This window comes from Cetorhinus maximus, chromosome 9 (assembly GCF_964194155.1).
Source record: "Cetorhinus maximus chromosome 9, sCetMax3.hap1.1, whole genome shotgun sequence".
Taxonomy (NCBI): domain Eukaryota; kingdom Metazoa; phylum Chordata; class Chondrichthyes; order Lamniformes; family Cetorhinidae; genus Cetorhinus; species Cetorhinus maximus.
The window spans coordinates 80,229,844-80,247,418 of record NC_135887.1 but is presented as its reverse complement, the minus strand read 5'-3'; the positions used below and the strand labels follow the sequence as shown (position 1 = coordinate 80,247,418).

At 42.6% G+C, this 17,575-nt stretch overlaps 1 protein-coding gene across 3 annotated transcripts in view; it reads right to left on the bottom strand.

Moving 5' to 3' along the window:
- pidd1 (p53-induced death domain protein 1) overlaps positions 1 to 17,575 on the bottom strand; it is an 81,340-nt gene that overhangs the window by 20,612 nt on the left and 43,153 nt on the right. For all 3 annotated transcript variants that reach the window (XM_078548935.1, XM_078548936.1, XM_078548934.1), the window contains one exon: positions 3,638 to 3,788. In XM_078548935.1, coding sequence (XP_078405061.1) covers positions 3,638 to 3,788 — 151 coding nt within the window. The remainder of the gene's footprint in view (positions 1 to 3,637; positions 3,789 to 17,575) is intronic.

The window sequence follows — 17,575 nt, the reverse complement described above, 5'->3', positions numbered from 1 at the left end:
CATTGTGGCTACTGTTAGGGGCCCTGTAGGCCACTCCGACTAATGACTTTTTCCCCCTACTATTCCTCATCTCCACCCAAACCGATTCTACATCCTGATCTCCTAAACCAAGGTCATCTCTAACTATTGCATCAATACCCTCTTTGATTAACGGTGGTACCCCTCCACACTTACCTAGCTTCCTATTCTTCTTAAATGTCATGTACTCCTCAAAATTAAGGACCCAATCTTTGCTGTCCTGCAGCCATGTCTCCGATCAGATCATATTTATTTACTTCAATGTGGGCCATCAATTCATTTACTTAATTATTCAGACAGAGAGCCTTCAGTTTTGTCTTTTTGTTATCTCTGCAACATCTAGTCTTGACTGTTAATGTATTCTTAGGTTTTTTTTCTCTCTGGCCCTTCCTGCCAATCTCTGATCCTCATTTCTCACATTACTATTTTGCTCTCCTGTCTTGACTCTACACCTTGAATTGCTACCTCTATCCAACCTTGATCCCTCAGTCCTCTTGTTTAGTTTAAAGCCCTGTCTACTTCCCCAGTTATGTGATTTGCGAGGATACTCGTCCCAGTACAGTTCAGGAGTAAACCGTCCCATCGGTACCGTCCTGACTTTCCCCAGTACTGATGCCAGTGCCCCACAAACCAGTCTTTCAGTCACACATTTGTCTCTCTAATCTTATTTGCCCTATGCCAATTTGCAGGACGCTCCGGTAATAACCTAGAGATTATTACCTTTGAGGTTCTGTTTCTTAACTAGCTCCTCATACTGACTTTGCAGAACCTCTTTCCTCATTCTACCTATGTCATCGGTACCTACATGGACCATGACAACTGTATCCTCCCCCTCCCACTGCAAGTTCATCTCCAGCCCTGAGCAGATGTCCTGAACCCTGGCATCGGGCAGGCACCATAGCCGTCTGGACTCTAGCTCTTTGCTTCAGAGTACAGTGTCAACCCCCCTTACTATACTACCACCTACTACCACCACATTCCTTTTTGGTCCTACTGAGCCCAACTGTCTGCCTCATTTCCTACATTAGCAACAGAGGACTTAGGAGCAGGAGTAGGCCATTCAGCCATTCGAGCCTGCTCCACCATTCATGGCTGATCTAATTGTGGTCGCAACTCCACCTTCCTGTCTGTCCCCCATAACCCTTGACTCCCTTGTCCTTCAAAAATCTATCTAACGTCTTGAATAAATCCAATGACCCAGCCTCCACTGCTTTCTCTGGCAGAGAATTCCACAGACTAACAACCCTCCAAGAGAAAAAAAAATCTTCATCTTTGTCTTAAAGGGAGACCTCTTATTTTTAATCCGTGGCCCCTAGCTCTAGTCTCTCCCACAAGAGCAAACAACCACCCTGTAACCACCCTATCAAGTCCCCTCAGGATCTTACATGTTTCAATAAGGTCATACCTCATTCTTCTAAACTCCAATGGGTATAGGCCCAACCTGTTCAATCTTTCTTCATAAGATACGTCCTTCATCCCAGGAATAAGTCAAGTGAACCTTCTCTGAACTGCTTCTTAGGCAATTATATCCTTTTTCAAATAAGGAGACTAAAACTGTACACAGTACTCCAAGGTCCACAGTACTCACCAAGGCCCTGTACAGCTGCAGTAAAACTTTCCACTTTTATAGTCCATTCCCCTTACAAATGCCAACATTCCATTTGCCTTCCTAGTTACTTGCTGTACCTACATACTAGCTTTTTTGATTCATGTACCAGGATACTCATATCCCTCTACTACCAAATTCTCTCTGCATTTAAATAGTATACTGCTTTTCCATTTTTCTGCCAATTGGAACAAGTTCACATTTCCCCACATTATACTCAATCAGCCAAATTTTTGCCCACTCATTTAACCTGTCTATATGCCTTTGTAGACTCATCACCTCCTCTTGACAACTTACTGACTTATCTCAGTGTCATCGCCAAATTTAGCTATCATACGTTTGGTCCCTTCACCCAAGTCATTGATATAGATTGCAAATTGTTCAGGCCCCAACACTCATCCCTGCGGCACTCCATTAGCTACAGCTTGCAAACCCGAAAAAGACCTATTTATCCCTACTCTGCTTCTTGTTAGCTTATCAATCCTTTATCCATACTAATTATGTTTGCCCCTACACCATGAGATATTATTTGTAGTAACCTTTGATGTGGCACCTTATCAAATACCTCTTGGAAATTCAAGTACACCAAATCTACAGGTTCCCCATTATCCAGTTTGCCTCGTACTTCCTCAAAGAACTCTACTAAATTAGTTAAACACAATTTCCCTTTCACAAAACAATGTTTCCTCTGCTTGATTCCATTATGATTTTCTAAGTATTCTGCTATAACCTCCTTAATAATGAATTCTAGCAATTTCCCTATGACAGGTGCGAGGCTAACTGGCCTTTAATTTCCTGCTTTCTATCTCCCTCCTTTCTTGAATAAAAGTGTTATATTTGCTATTTTTCAATCTGTTGGGACCTTGCCAGAATGTAAGGAATTTTGGAAAATTATAACCAATGCATCTACTATCTCTGCAGTCACTTCTTTTATAACCCTGAGATGCAGGCCATCAGGTCCTGGGGACTTATCAGCCTTTAGATCTAATAGATTTCCTAGTATCTTTTCCATGGTGACGGTGATTGTTTTAAGTTCCTCCGCCCCTTTCATTTCTTGATTTTTAAGTATCTTTGGGAAATTTTTGAATCTTTTACAGTGAAGACAGATACAAAATAGCGTTGAACTCTTCCTTCATTTCCTTGTTTTCTATTATTAATTCCCCAGACTCATTCTCTAGAGACCAACTAGATAGTTAATCTTTTCCTGTTAAATACTTGGAGAAATTCTTACTATCAGTTTTTATATTTCTAGCTATCTTTCTCTCATTCTCTAGTTCCTCCCACTTTGTTACTTTTTTTTTTAGCCCTTCTTTCTGGTTCTTAAAATCTGCCCAATCTTCTGACCTGCCATTAATCTTCACAGATTTGTCCGGTGTTTCTTTCATGCTATCCTTATTTCCTTATTTAGCCAAGGATGCTGCATCCTTCTCCTAGAGTCTTTCTTTCTCACTAGGATAAATCTTTGCTGAGAGTTAGTAAATGTGTCTTTAAAAGTTTTCGACTGCATCTCTACTATTCTACCTTTTAACCTAGTATCCCAGTTCACTTTTGCCAATTGTGCCTTTATACCCTTATAATTATCTTAATTTAGGTTCAAAGCACTAGTCTTAGATCCAGACTTCTCACCCGCAAACTGAACATGAAATTCTATCTTGTTATGATTGCTTTCACAGACAGGCTCCTCTACAATGAGGTTATTGATTAATCCTGTCTGATTGCACATTTCCAGGTCTAGAATAGTCTCTCATTGATACTAGAATGTACTACTCTAAGAAAATGTCCTGAATACAAGCTATGACCTAATTTTCCATGCTACTTTTGCTGATGCGATTCATTCAATTTACATGTAGATTAAACTCATCAACTGTGACCTTAATTGCAACATTGACTTTAATTGCAACAGTGACTATACTTCATAATTATTCCTTGTCTGTAAAGTACTTTGGGATGCTTTGAGGTCTAAAAAGATGATAATAAATGCAAATCTTTCTACTTTCTGTGAGGAAGGCATACCTTGTGTTTGGGAACACACTGCAGGAAAATTTGCTCTGGGTCCTTCTTTCTCTGCAGCGCCAAAAAATTGACCTGCCACTTCCGCAAGCGTTCGTACACTTTTTTAGCAATACCACCGACATATGTCTTAGTTGTGTACCACAACCAGTACCTGTTTAACCCAAAAACAAAGCAGAATTCATCAGCAAGGCATTTGCTCTGAACAAGTAGTTCTGATTCTCCAGTAATGCTGCATGTGTGTCATGGACATCTTCCTGAAAAAGGAGAAAAGTTAATTGGGAGGAGTGCCAGCTCCAGGCCACTGTTATAACCCCATAGAGCAGAAATGCCCAGAAACAGAAACTGGTCAGACCTGACAAGCAAGTTTCTTTCATTCAATCCTCCAAGCCCACAGTCACTTGTTTCTCAATTCCATCTCTCTGTGCATAAATTTCTTTCAATGCTGCCTTTAGTACTTCAACTTCCTGAATATGAGTACTGTGAAAGATTGCCACCTCAACCATTGATTTACCAGTTAGGGAACAGCTTTTCTCCAGAGAGCAAGCCTGTACCTATCGATTGGGTTTTGGAAATTCAAAACACTGCGATCAACCGCAGAAGAAACAATGACCATCAATGGTTTGAGAAGATTGTAGAGGCTATAAAGACTGTGGAGTTGGCATCAGTAATGGAATGGAGTATTTAAGTCACAATGCAAATTTTGGTCCATGTGATCTCCTGGACTGGTTTTAATCACCTGAGGAAGGGTAGGAGAGGAATTTCCTAGAGTAATTTTTCCCATGTCAGCTATTTTCTCCCCATGTCTCTAAAGACATTATGGTTGCAGGAGTTGGGAGGCTGGGATGAAGGGAAGTGTTTAGTCCTGATCTTCCAGCCATGTTAGGTATCAGGTGGGCGTGATGGACCAGCTGGGCTTTTCCTGCTGGATTTTTTGTTGTTCACGTGAATTTAAAATGCAGTTTTCCACACATTTAAATTTGCTGATGTAAATCGTCAAGCTTTGAGAGAGAGAAAAAAAAAATCAATAACCACAGCACTCACCTGTTAAATGTGAGTAATGCCAACATGGAGGAGGAGAAATTATTTCAAAGAGGGGCTTCATTGATTCCCCAGGGACAGACAGTGCTATGGGTTGCTATCTAAGCAGTGATATTATTGAAGATAACAGCTTGCAGCTACACAAATGAATTTCTCCCCTCATGTCTTGAATGGTTTTGAGTAATATTTCTTTGGTTGTTAGAAATAAAAATGGCTTTATCAAATGCATTGTTTAATGGTGATTATTCCTGACACAAAATCATATGTGGTCCACTCACTAACTGTGGCAACTTGATCTGGCCCCAGACTAAAATATGGACATCCTTCTTTAGTGGGCAGAATTCCTCTTTTGTCTGCATTTAAACAGTCAGCTAAATAAATTATGTTGTCAAAAAATTCAAATTTCAAAGCCACAATTTGTTAGCTTGTTTGGGCAAGGAAGAGAGAGAGATAAAGGTCATGGAGACTCTGCAAAACCTTTAAAAATGGTGGGTGGGACCCAAGTTCGAAAAGTCTGCCCCCATTTCCGACAAATCCCATTTTCGCTGGTAGAGGGAAGAGGGCAGGGCATGAAGGAAATCTGAACTCAGCAGGGCCATATGAACTCAGTGCCAAGTTCAAACAGACACCATTTTCGCTGTAGCAAAAGTATTCCTGTAGGGGGAGGTGAAGACGTATTGTCGCTAGACCAAAATCCCAGGGTAATGCTATGGGGACCGGGGTTCGAATCCCACCACAGCAGAATAAAATTCTGGAATTAAAAGTTGAATGATGACCATGAAACCATTGCCGATTGTTTTAATGACCCATCTTGTTCACTAATGTCCCTTTAGGGAAGGAAATCTGTCCATGTGACTAACTACATATACATGTGACAGATTGGTTAGCTCTTAAATGCCCTCTGAAATGGCCTAGCAAGCCACTCAGTTGTATCAACTGAGTACCAAACCACTACAAAGTCACAAAAAAGGAATAAAACCAGACGGGCCACCCGGCATCGGCCGAGGCACCGGAAAAGACAACAGCAAACTCAGCCCTGTTGACCCTGCAAAGTCCTCCTTACTAATATCTGGGGCTTGTGCCAAAATTGGGAGAGCTGTCTCACAGACTAGTCAAGCAACAGCCTGATATAGTCAACATACACCACCATCACCATCCCTGCAGGGGTGGCGGTACAGTGGTATACAGTCGGTGGGGGTGGGGGTTGCCCTGGGAGTCCTCAACATCGACTCTGGACCCCATGAAGTCTCATGGCATCAGGTCAAACATGGGCAAGGAAACCTTCTGCTGGTTACCACGTACCTCCCTCCCTCAGCCAATGAGTCAGTGCTTCTCCATGTTGAACACCAGTTGGAAGAAGCACTGAGGGTGACAAGGATGCAGAATTTACTCTGGGTGGAGGACTTCAATGTCCTTCACCAAGAGTGCCTCAGAAGCTCCACAGTTGGCTGAGTCCTAAAGGACATAACAGCTAGACTGGATCTGCGGCAGGTGGTGAGAGAACCAACAAGAGGGAAAAACATACATGATCTCATCCTCGTCAATCTGCCTGCCGCAGATGCATCTGTCAATGACAGTATCGGTAGGAGTGACCACTGCATAGTCAGTGTGGAGACTAAATTCCACTTTCACACTGAGGATACCCTCCATCGTGTTGTGTGGCACTACCATCATGCTAAATGGGATAAATTTCAAACAGACCTAGCAACTCAAGACTGGGCATCAGCAGCAGCAGAATTGTACTCCAACACAATCTGTAACCTCATGGCCTGGCATATCCCCCACTCTACAAGCCAGGGGATCAACCCTGGTTTAATGAAGAGTGCAAGAGGGCATGCTAGGAGCAGCACCAGACATACCTAAAAATGAGGTGTCAGCCTGGACAAGCTATAACACAGGACTACTTGTGTGAAAAACAGCATAAGCAGCAAATGATGGACAGAGTTAAGCGGCTCCACAACCAACGGATCCTACAACCAACCAAGATCTGCAGTCCTGCCACATCCAGTCGTGAATGGTGGTGGGCAATTAAACATCTCACTGGAGGAGGAGGCTCCACAAATAGCCCCATCATCAACATTGGAAGAGCCCAGCACATTAGTGCAAAAGATAAGGCTGAAGCATTTGCTACAATCTTCAGCCAGAAGTGCCGAGTGGATGATCCATCTCGGCCTCCTCCGGAGGTCCCCAGCATCACAGGTGCCAGTCTTCAGCCAATTTGATTCACTCCGTGTGATATCAACAATCAGCTGGGAGTACTGGATATTGCAAAGGCTATGGGCCTTGACAAATATTCCAGCAATAGTAAAGAAGACTTGTGCTCCAGGAATTGCTGTGCCCCTAGCCAATCTGTTCCAGTACAGCTACAACACTGGCATCTACCTGGCTATGTAGAAAATTGCCCAGGTATGTCCTGTACACAAAAAGCAGGATAAATCCAACCCAGTCAATTACCAACCCATCAGTCTACTCTCCATCATCAGTAAAGTAATGGAAGGGGTCATCAACAGTGCTATCAAGCGAAACTTGCTTAGCAATAACCTGCTGACTGGTGCACAGTTTGTGTTCCACCAGGGCCACTCAACTCCTGACCTCATTACAGCATTGGTTCAAACATGGACGAAAGAGCTGAACTCCAGAGGTGAGGTGAGAGTGACTGCCCTTGACATCAAGGCTGCATTTGACCATGTGTGGCATGAAGGAGCCCTAGCAAAACTGGAGTCAATGAGAACAAGGGGAAAACTCTCTTGCTGATTGGAGTATACCTAGCATAAAGGAAGATGGTTGTGGCTGTTGGAGGTCAGGCACCTCAGCTCCAGGACATCACTGCAGGAGTTCCTCAGGGCAGTGTCCTAAGCCCAACCATCTTCAGCTGCTTCATCAATGACCTTCCTTCCATCATTAGGTCAGAAGTGGGGATGCTTGTACAATGTTCAGCACCATTCACGACTCCTCAGGTGCTGAAGTCCAAATGCAGCAAGTGGTACTGGGAGCCATTCAAGTTGGAGGAGAAAAGAGAAATGTAGTTGTATATAGATAGAACAAGGAAAGAGATTCAGTTGAGGGAATACGAGCAGCTCGGGGCTAAATTAAAAAGCAGAACCGAAAAGGCAATAATCTCCAGATTACTACCTGAGCCACGAGCTAATTGGCACAGGGTCAATAAGATTAAAGAGGTAAATGCGTGGCTCAAAGATTGGTATGGGAGTGGGTTTGAATTCACTGGTTGAAGTTCTGTTGAAGGGTCGTGAGGACTCAAAACGTCGACTCTTTTCTTCTCCACCGATGCTGCCAGACCTGCTGAGTTTTTCCAGGTAATTCTGTTTTTGATTTGAATTCATGGGACATTGGCACCAGTACTGGGGAAAGAGGGAGCAATTCTGTTAGGACAGGCTCCACTTGAATCATGCTGGGACCAGTGTCCTGGCGAATCGCATAACTAGGGTCGTATGTAGGGCTTTAAACTAAATAGTCGGGGGGAGGGCTCAGTTGCATGGAAATATAAAAAAATCAAAGTTTAAGGAGAGGGTAAGAGTGCAGGTTAGTGACCAGGCTGATTGCTACCAAAAAGTGAAAGGAAGGGACAGAGTGTGTGAACGCCATATTGCGCCAAAGAATCATATATGAGTAGGGAAAATTGACAATAGGGCAAACTTAAAGGCTTTGTATCTTAATGCGTGTAGCATTCGGAATAAAACTAATGAGTTAACAGCGCAAATAGAGATAAATAGGTATGATCTGGTGGTGATTACTGAGGCGTGGTTACAGGGAGAACAGTTTTGGGAGTTGAATATCCAAGGGTACTCAGTGTTTCGGAAGGATAGGCAGGAAGGAAAAGGAGGTGGTGTAACTTTGTTAGTAAAGGAAGAGATCAGTGCTATAGCGAGGAATGATATAGGCACTGGAGAGCAAGACGTAGGGTCGGTCTGGGTAGAAATAAGAAATAGCAAGGGAAAGAAATCCCTAGTGGGAGTAATCTATAGGTCCCCAAATAATAGGGCACAGTATAAACCAGGAAATACTGGGAGCATGTAAGAAAGGCAAGGCAATAATCATGGGTGATTTTAATATGCATATAAACTGAACTAATCAAACTGGCAAGGGTAGCCTCGAGGGAGAGTTCATACAGTGTATTAGAGATTGTTTCTTGGAGCAATATGTTGTGGAACCAACCAGAGAGCAGGCTATTCTGGATTTAGTTTTGTGTAATGAGATGGGATTAATTAATGATCTCATAGTAAAGGATCCTCTAGGGAAGAGTGATCATAGCATGCTAGAATTTCAAGTTCAGTTTGAGAGCAAGAAACTTGAGTCCCACACGAGTGTTTGGAGTTAAACAAAGGTAACTACTTAGGTTTGAGGGCAGATTTGGCCCTAGTGGACTGGGCAGGAAGACTACAAGGTAGGGCAGTTGATGAACAGTGTAAGATACTTAAGGAGATATTCAATTCCTCCCAAGTAAAATATATTCCAAAGAGGAAGAAAGGTGGTAAGAGGGGAAAAAGCATCCATGGCTAAGCAAGGAAGTTAAAGATAACATAAAGGCAAAAATTAAGGCATACCAAATTGCAAAGGTCAGTGGCAGGCTGGAAGGTTGGGAAACTTTTAAAGATCAACAAAGGGTTACTAAAAAAATAATAAAAAGAGCAAAGGTAAATTATGAAAGAAAACTAGCGCAAAATGTAAAAACTGATAGTAAAAGCTTCTACAAGTATATAAAAGGAAAGAGACTAGCTAAAGTGAATGTTGGTCCCTTGGAGGACGAGACTGGGGAGTTAATAGTGGGGAACGCACAAATGGCAGAGGAGCTTAATCAATATTTTGCCTCAGTTTTCACAGTGGAGGACACTAGTACCACCCCAATAGTAACAGGTAGTGCAGAGGGTATAGAGAAGGAGGAACTTAGAACAATCACCATCACTAGAGAAAAATTACTGATCAAACTATTGGGATTAAAGGCTGACAAGTCCACAGGACCTGACGACCTATATCCCAGGGTCTTAAAGGAAGTGGCAGCGGAGATAGTGGATGCATTGGCCATAATATTCCAAAATTCCCTGGATTCTGGAAAGGTTCCAGTGGATTGGAAAAATGCTAATGTTTATTCAAAAAGAGGGGGGCGAGGCAGAAAGTAGGAAACTATAGACCAGTTAATTTAACGTCTGTCATTGGGAAATTGTTGGAATCCATTATTAAGGAAGTAGTAATGGGGCATTTGGAAAGTCAAAAAGCAATCCATCAGAGTCAGCATGGTTTTATGAAGAATGAATCATGTTTGACTAATTTTCTAGAGTCCTTTGAAGATGTGACGAGGAAAGTAGATAATGGGGTTTCTGTAGATGTAGTATATCTGGACTTCCAGAAGGCCTTTGATAAAGTGCCGCACAAAAGATTAATACACAAGGTAAGATCACACGGAGTTAAGGGTAATATACTAGATTGGATAGAGGATTGGCTAACCAACAGAAAGCAGAGAGTTGGGATAAATGGGTCTTTTTCTGGATGGCAAGCTGTAACTCATGGGGTGCCACAGGGTTCGGTCCTTGGGCCCCAACTATTTACAATCTATATTAATGACTTGGATTCAGTGATAGAAAGTACTATAGCTAACTTTGCAGATGACACCAAAATAGGTGGGAAAGTAAGTTGCAATGAAGAAATAAGAAATTTATAAATGGATATGGACAGGTTAGGTGAAAGGGCCAAAATTTGGCAGATGGAGTTTAACGTGGATAAGTATGAAGTTATCCATTTATGTCGGAAGAATAAAAAGGTGACTTATTATTGAAATGGAGAGAAACTTCTGAATGCTTCAGTGCAGAGGGATCTGGGTGTCCTCCTGCATGAATCGCTGAAAGCTAGTATGCAGGTACAGCAGGTAATAAGGAAGTCAAATGGAATTTTGGCATTTATTGCTCAAGGAATAGAGTATGAAAATAGGGAAGTGTTGTTGCAACTGTACAAGGCATTGGTGAGACCGCACCTGGAGTACTGTGCACAGTTTTGGTCCCCTTACTTGAGGAAGGATGTCGTTGCACTGGAGGCAGTTCAGAGGAGGTTCACTAGATTGATTCCAGAGATGCGGGGCTTGTCTTATGAGGAGAGATTGAGCAGTTTAGGCCTACACTCGCTCGAGTTTATAAGGATGAGAGGAGATCTAATTGAGGTATACAGGATGCTAAAGGGGATAGACAAAGTAGACGTGGAATGGATGTTTCCCCTTGTGGGGCATTCTAGAATGAGAGGCCATAGTTTTAGGATAAGGGGTGGTAGATTTAAATCAGAGATGAGGAGGAATTACTTTTCTCAAAGGGTCGTGAATCTGTGGAATTCATTACCTCAGAGTGTAGTGGATGCTGGGACGCTGAATAAATTTAAGGAGCAGATAGACAGATTTTTAATCAGTAACGGATTGAAAGGTTATGGGGAGAGGGCGGGAAATTGGAATTGAGGCCGAAATTAGATCAACCATGATCGTATTGAATGGCGGGGCAGGCTCGAGGGGCTGAATTGCCTACTCCTGCTCCTAGTTCTTATGTTCTTAGATCTGGACAATATCCAGGCTTGGGCTGACAAGTGGCAAGTAACATTCGCGCCACACAAATGTCAGGCAATGACCATCTCCAACAAGAGAGAATCCAACCATCGGCCCTTGATAATCAATGGCATTACCATCACTGAATCCCCCACTATCAACATCCTGGGGGTTACCATTGACCAGAAACTGAACTGGACTAGCCATATAAATACAGTGGCTACAAGAGTAGGTCAGAGGCTAGGAATCGTGCGACGAATAACTCACCTTCTGACTCTCCAAAGCCTGTCCACCATCTAGAAGACACATGCTTGGATGAGTGCAGTTCCCACAACATTCAAGAAGCTGGACACCATCCAGGACAAAGCAGTCTGCTTGATTGGCACCACATCCACAAACATTCACTCCCTCCATCATCAACGCATGGTAGTAGCAGTGTGTACCCACATCTACAAAATGTACTGCAGGAATTCACCAAAGCTCCTTCGACAGCACCTTCCAAACCCACAACCACTGCCATTGAGAAGGACAAGGGCAGCAGATAGATGGGAACACCACCACCTGCAGGTTCCCCTCCAAGCCACTCACCATCCTGACTTGGAAATATATCACCATTCCTTCACTGTCAAAATCCTGGAACTCTCTCCCCAACAGCACGGTGGGTGTACCTATACCACATGGACTGCAGCAGTTCAAGAAGGCAGCTCACCACCACCTTCTCAAGGGCAACTAGGGATGGGCAATAAATGCTGGCCCAGGCAGCAAAGCCCACATCCCGTGAATGAATAAAAGTGTGAGGGTCACTAAGTTTTAAAGTAGACCTAAATGCTCATGCAGGACATTTAAGGTCTGGAGAACAGTCAAGTTGTGAAGTTATTTAAATCCTCAACCCTTAAAAATTAAAAATGGCTGCCTGTGCCAGTGAAAATTCAAAAAAATCTGTTCTACCAATTATAATAGTTGTTTGGTGACAGTTCCCCAAGGGCTATCATTATGCCATTATGAGTGTTTGATTGCTTTCCACAACTTAGTACCCCACTACTGAGGTAATTCTAAGTTCAGTTTGGTTGACAGCTCAAAGAGGTTATTAAAGGGTTAGCTGTCTTTGATGTAAGGTTGTGAATACAAGTCTGTTTATTTTTAAGCAAGTAAGTACTTGAGGGGATTTAAATGGTTTGAATGAGCTTTCATGAATGGGAGTGTTTTTTTTTTACTATAGTAAAGGCTATAATATTTAGATATTTATTTTATTTCAGCTCAACATGACTCCTGAGGTCTGCCCATGGTGGATACTGGGTGAGCTGGCATGGAGGTTGTAAGGACTAAGTGCTGGGTGGGATGGCATGAGTTGGCATGGAGCTATAAGGGGCCAAGATGGTGGGTCGGAGTATGGGATGGCATTAAGTTTGCATAGGGACATGGAAATGGCATGGGGAATGGTGGGGGTAATCAGGTGTGAGGGTTAGAGGCCTAAAATTTCACAAAACAACTGGGACGAAGTCCCACAGAACCAAGGTGGGCCTTTTACACAGCCCACCTTGGCACTCGGCAGCCTCTGTGGCCACCTTCTACCAGTGTCCGGGGGCAGCAGGCCCAACTCTATCCTGCATCCCCCCACCCGGAATGAAGGTCGTGCCATTTGCAGCAGTTTCTCCCAAGGTGGGGCCGGCAAGCCACAGAATTTCCCGGCTTGCACTACCCGCTTTGGGAGCAAAAATCCAAAGTAACTTTAGCTGAGTATAGAGCTTTAATAAATTAAAAAAAAAACAATTAGAAGACTGGAGATAAAATATGAAAAAAGGCCACTTCAATCAGGTGCTTCCTTGCCCAACCAGCGTCTCAAGCAAGGCAGAGCTGGTCAAATTGCACCTTAATCCAAATCTCCTCAACATCCATTTCTAAAGTTTTGCTGCAGTGAATGGAAAGAAATGGTTTGTGAACTCAAGCATAAATTCAAACCAGCTGCAAATGACTTCTGCACTATGTGTTAAACATTAGTGAATGTTCCATAGTGTTGCTCATGCTAAATCAGGGGATGTGTTATTTTACAAGGTCTGGAACAAAATAACATATAAAGCAGTGGGCTACATGATCATCTTCATCGTATGCTCAGTAATCTGACAAATTCTTTATAGAGTCCACTTGATTTTCAATCCAAAAGGAATGAAAAGTGGGCATGTTCATGAAAGATATACTCTGCCAGTTTGCCGCCCAAGTAGTGAAAGTAAAAATCTATTGTATCGATTCCTTTAAAACTATAAGTCATAGCTTGGCTGAGTGAGAAGGACTCCATTTAGATCCTTCCAGCATGCCCAGTCTCAGTGCTTCACATGCTGCCTTCAAGGCGGCTGTGACGGGGAAGGGACTGTCACCCACCTCCTTCTGGAATGTGCCTTTGCATTAGCAGGTTTGGAAAGAGATGCTGTGGTTTTGCCTGAGGTTCATCCCAAACAGCCACATAACGCAGGATTATGGCTCCAAGGGCCGTTCCCAGGGATGTATACCGAGATAAGCATCAACTGCTGCTGGAAGACTGTCAACTTGGTGGAAGATGCTCTTTGGTCTGCCCAAAGCTTCCTGATCTTCCATTGCAAAGAGCTGTCGACAATAGAAAGTTGCAGGCTGGCACATTCCAAGATCCAGGGCTACGTGCTGAGGGATGCACTGAAGTTTGGGGCAGTTGCCACAAAGGCTCAATGAGAAAAGGCCCTCCTGCCATAACATACTGAGGGACTGAAAACCATGTAAAACCCATTGGGTTGCATGCATAGAATGTGTTTCACATGAAATGTAATTTTATACTGTAAATGTAACCTGTAATGGCAAGTGTAGTGAGGTACCTCATGTACTGTATTGAAAGAAACTGTTCTATATTGCACTGTCAAATTTGAACTGTTACGTAATGCAATTGTACAAATTTTAGGAAAAAAGTATATTTTTGGAAAAATAATTCCTTTAAGAGTATTAAGTCTAATTGATGTTCCATAAACAATAGGTGAGTCCACTCAAAGGTTACTTGCCAGTAAGGCTGGAGATCAGAACTCTGGATTTATACATAGGAAGGTCCGGTAAATGTCTGCATTGTAGCTCCAGTATTGTGTGTTCCTGGGTGGGCTTTGCCTTTGTTCATCATAGGTCTTTGTAAAGAATGAGGCACAGGACTTTGTTTTCAGCAGTATGTGATGTCTAAAGTGAGATTGGCCAGGAAGTCCATGTGCACATAAATCTTTTGCAAGCAGACTTCCTGTGGCATTGCTGATGCCAAGTCAGTTTCTTAATAAACCATTTCAGTTAAATTTCATAACCATTAATTTATAGCAAGTGAATAAGTTAAACTATTTTGTTAGAACACTGTGGCAGTGTAGGGTTGATATTTACAGGCTTGGATTCTATGATTTTGTGCACATTTGTGCAGTGTAAAATATGAAGCAAAAAAGAACGTATTTTAGTAATAGACTATAGATATTGTTGATAATAAAGGATATTGATTTATTGTTGATAATAAAGGATATTGATTCAAAATTTAAAAAATCTAAAATGGAGTAAGTGGTAAAGAGAAATTATAAAGAAATGAAATTAATGTAATAGAAAATAAGATGGAATTGTAAAATGGAAACATTTATATATCTGTAGAATAACTACTTCTATCTATCTAACCCCCCTCCCTCATACCTCCAGAATGCCCCAAAGCATCTTATAGCTAATAAATATATTTGAAGTGTAGTCACTGTTACATCAGAAAACCTGGTAGCCAATTTGCACACAGCAAGGTCCCACAAATAGCCATGAAATAATGACCAATTAATCTGTTTTGGTGACGTTAGTTCATATAAATACTGATCCAGACACTGGACGAACTCGCCTGTTCTTCAAATAGTGCCAGAGTATCTTTATGGCCAACGGAAAAAACAGATGAAGCCTCTATTTAATGTCTTATCCAAAAAAAAGTGGCACCTATAACAATGCAGCACGTCCACACTGTTGCAGTAAAATGTCAGCTTAGATTATACACTCGAGTCCTTGAATGGGCCTTGAACCCAGCTCTTTCAAATTCAGAGGCTCATGAATAAAGAACACAGGAGTTGCTCATTGTAACTATAAGTGAAGTACTTGAAATGATATCACTGAAATCTCTATATACTTGTTATGTAAACATATTGTGTGTATACATCTAATTCATGTGCTGTAATATTATATGAAATAAATATATCTGCATGGATTTTGTATACAGATATAACAAAAATATTTATAGAATTTTGTATTTATGAGTATGTTTGTGAAGGAGTAGGTTGTGATTATGCTGACAAGTGATAGCGGATGTGCCAGGAGACAGGAAGTTGGGGCACATGTTTAATACTGTCACCTCAGAAGGTCAATATCTCTCCATTAACTAACAGCAAAGTCACTTATCTCACTTGCTGCTTCAGGAAAATATTTGGACTGAAAACTGACCGCTCATTTGCTTAGGTAAAAGTGATCACACTTCAAAAAAATAATTCATTGGGCAGCGTTTTCCCCCCGTCGGAGGGGTTGTGTGGGATCAGGCGTGAGCGGGCGGGTTCCCAATTGGAGCCCCTGGTCAGGGGCACACCACCATTTTACGTGAGCAGACCAATTAAGGCGGAAGAGCACACAGACTTCCCTGAGGCAAAATGCTGCCTCAGGGAGATCAGCTCAAGATTCAAAAGTTCATCAAAGGCAGAAAAAAATATTCCTGACATGTCCCCTCATGTGACACTGAGCTGGGATACGTCAATTTCTTTTATTTAAACATTTTATACAAATTTTAAACCCTCATGAAACCTCATCCTGCCCGTGGATGAGGTTTCATGTTTTTTCTGAAGGTCGCCTGGGCTCTTCGCCTGCTTGGCAACCTTAAGGTCGGATGGGCAGCTCAGTTGATTGTTTTAATTGCTCGTTAACTGACCTTAATAGGCTGACAGTTTGGCGGGCGCGCAGCCAATTCGGATGCGTGCCCGCCAAACTGAAAATCTAAATGGCGCAGGATGACGTCAGGACGCCCGCCCGACGTCACTGCGCGTCATTTTACGTGTCGCTGAGCGGGCCCCATCCCCGCTCACCAAAGGGAGAATTCTGCCCATTGTATGTGAAGTGCTTTTGAAAAATAACATCAATTCTTTCTTCTATTTGCAGAGAACATGTGGTAAAGTGGGAGTTGGATTGAATGACAGCACAAAGCAGGTGTTTAGGGACTGAAGGAAGAGGAAAGTTGGGATTAGAGAGAGTTTAGTGCTGAGTGATGATTATGAAAGATTAGGTAGATGAGGCGAACAGAAAAGAGAGTTTGGGTGATGATGAGGAAGAAAACGGTGAGAGGAAGGACTAAGGTTTGAGGTTTTAGCATGATGGGGAGGGATTAGTGGCAGGCCCAGAGGGAGAGGATATCCTGAACCTTAACTAAATATTAGAGGTTTCCTCAACAGGGAGGCCTCTATTGTTTAAAATAAAACAAAGCACAGCAGTGTAAATAAAATACAGCCCAGTATTTAATTTAAAGCACAGGATTCTCCACTACTGAAAAGCCTTTCAACAAATTAATTCCCCCAACAGTTCCTGGCTTAACCAACATCCTCATTCCAACATTGCTGCTACATCCTCACCCAACTGCATCCTGATCCGTGACCTCTGGCAGCAACTGAATCACAAGGAGACTGCTTGAACTAGGCTGAGATTAGGCAGGATCATGATGGAATGCTTTTCAGTATTACTGAGTGGTTCTGAAGTTTGATGAAGCCTTGGAGGGACAGAGGTTGGACCAAGCATTTAAGGCGGCAGGCAGGCTCGGCTGGAGCGGGCGTGGAGCCGATCACCGCCTGCGATCGGCTCCGTGCCGCCAATTAAGGCCAGTCCAGCATAAGACATGAGCGGGAGGGGGGAGGACAGAGTGTCAGGGTCAGCGCAATACGTGCAAAAGAGCACTTCAATCTCCCTGAGGCACAGAGCTGCCTCAGGGAGATTGAATCGCTATTGAAAATATTAAATACGTGGATTAAAAATTTATTTAAACATGTCCCCTCATGTGACATGAGATGGGGCACGTTTTTATATTTAGGAAAATTTTTAAATTAAATTAATAGAAGCTTTAGGAAACGTTATCCTGATCGTGGATGAGGTTTCCTAAAAAACGCGAAGGCTGCTTGGCCCGCCAACCTGAAGTTTAGATGGGCAGCATTAACAATTACTTACTTCCTTAATGGCCTTAATAGGCTGTTTAAATATCAGCGGGCACACAGCCAACTCCGGCCCTTAGTTGCAACAGTGGAGGTTTATGAGAATTAAAAGTGTTATACTGAGATTTGATGGAACTGGGCCACAGGTTCTGAGGTTCAACAGCACAGGTATGA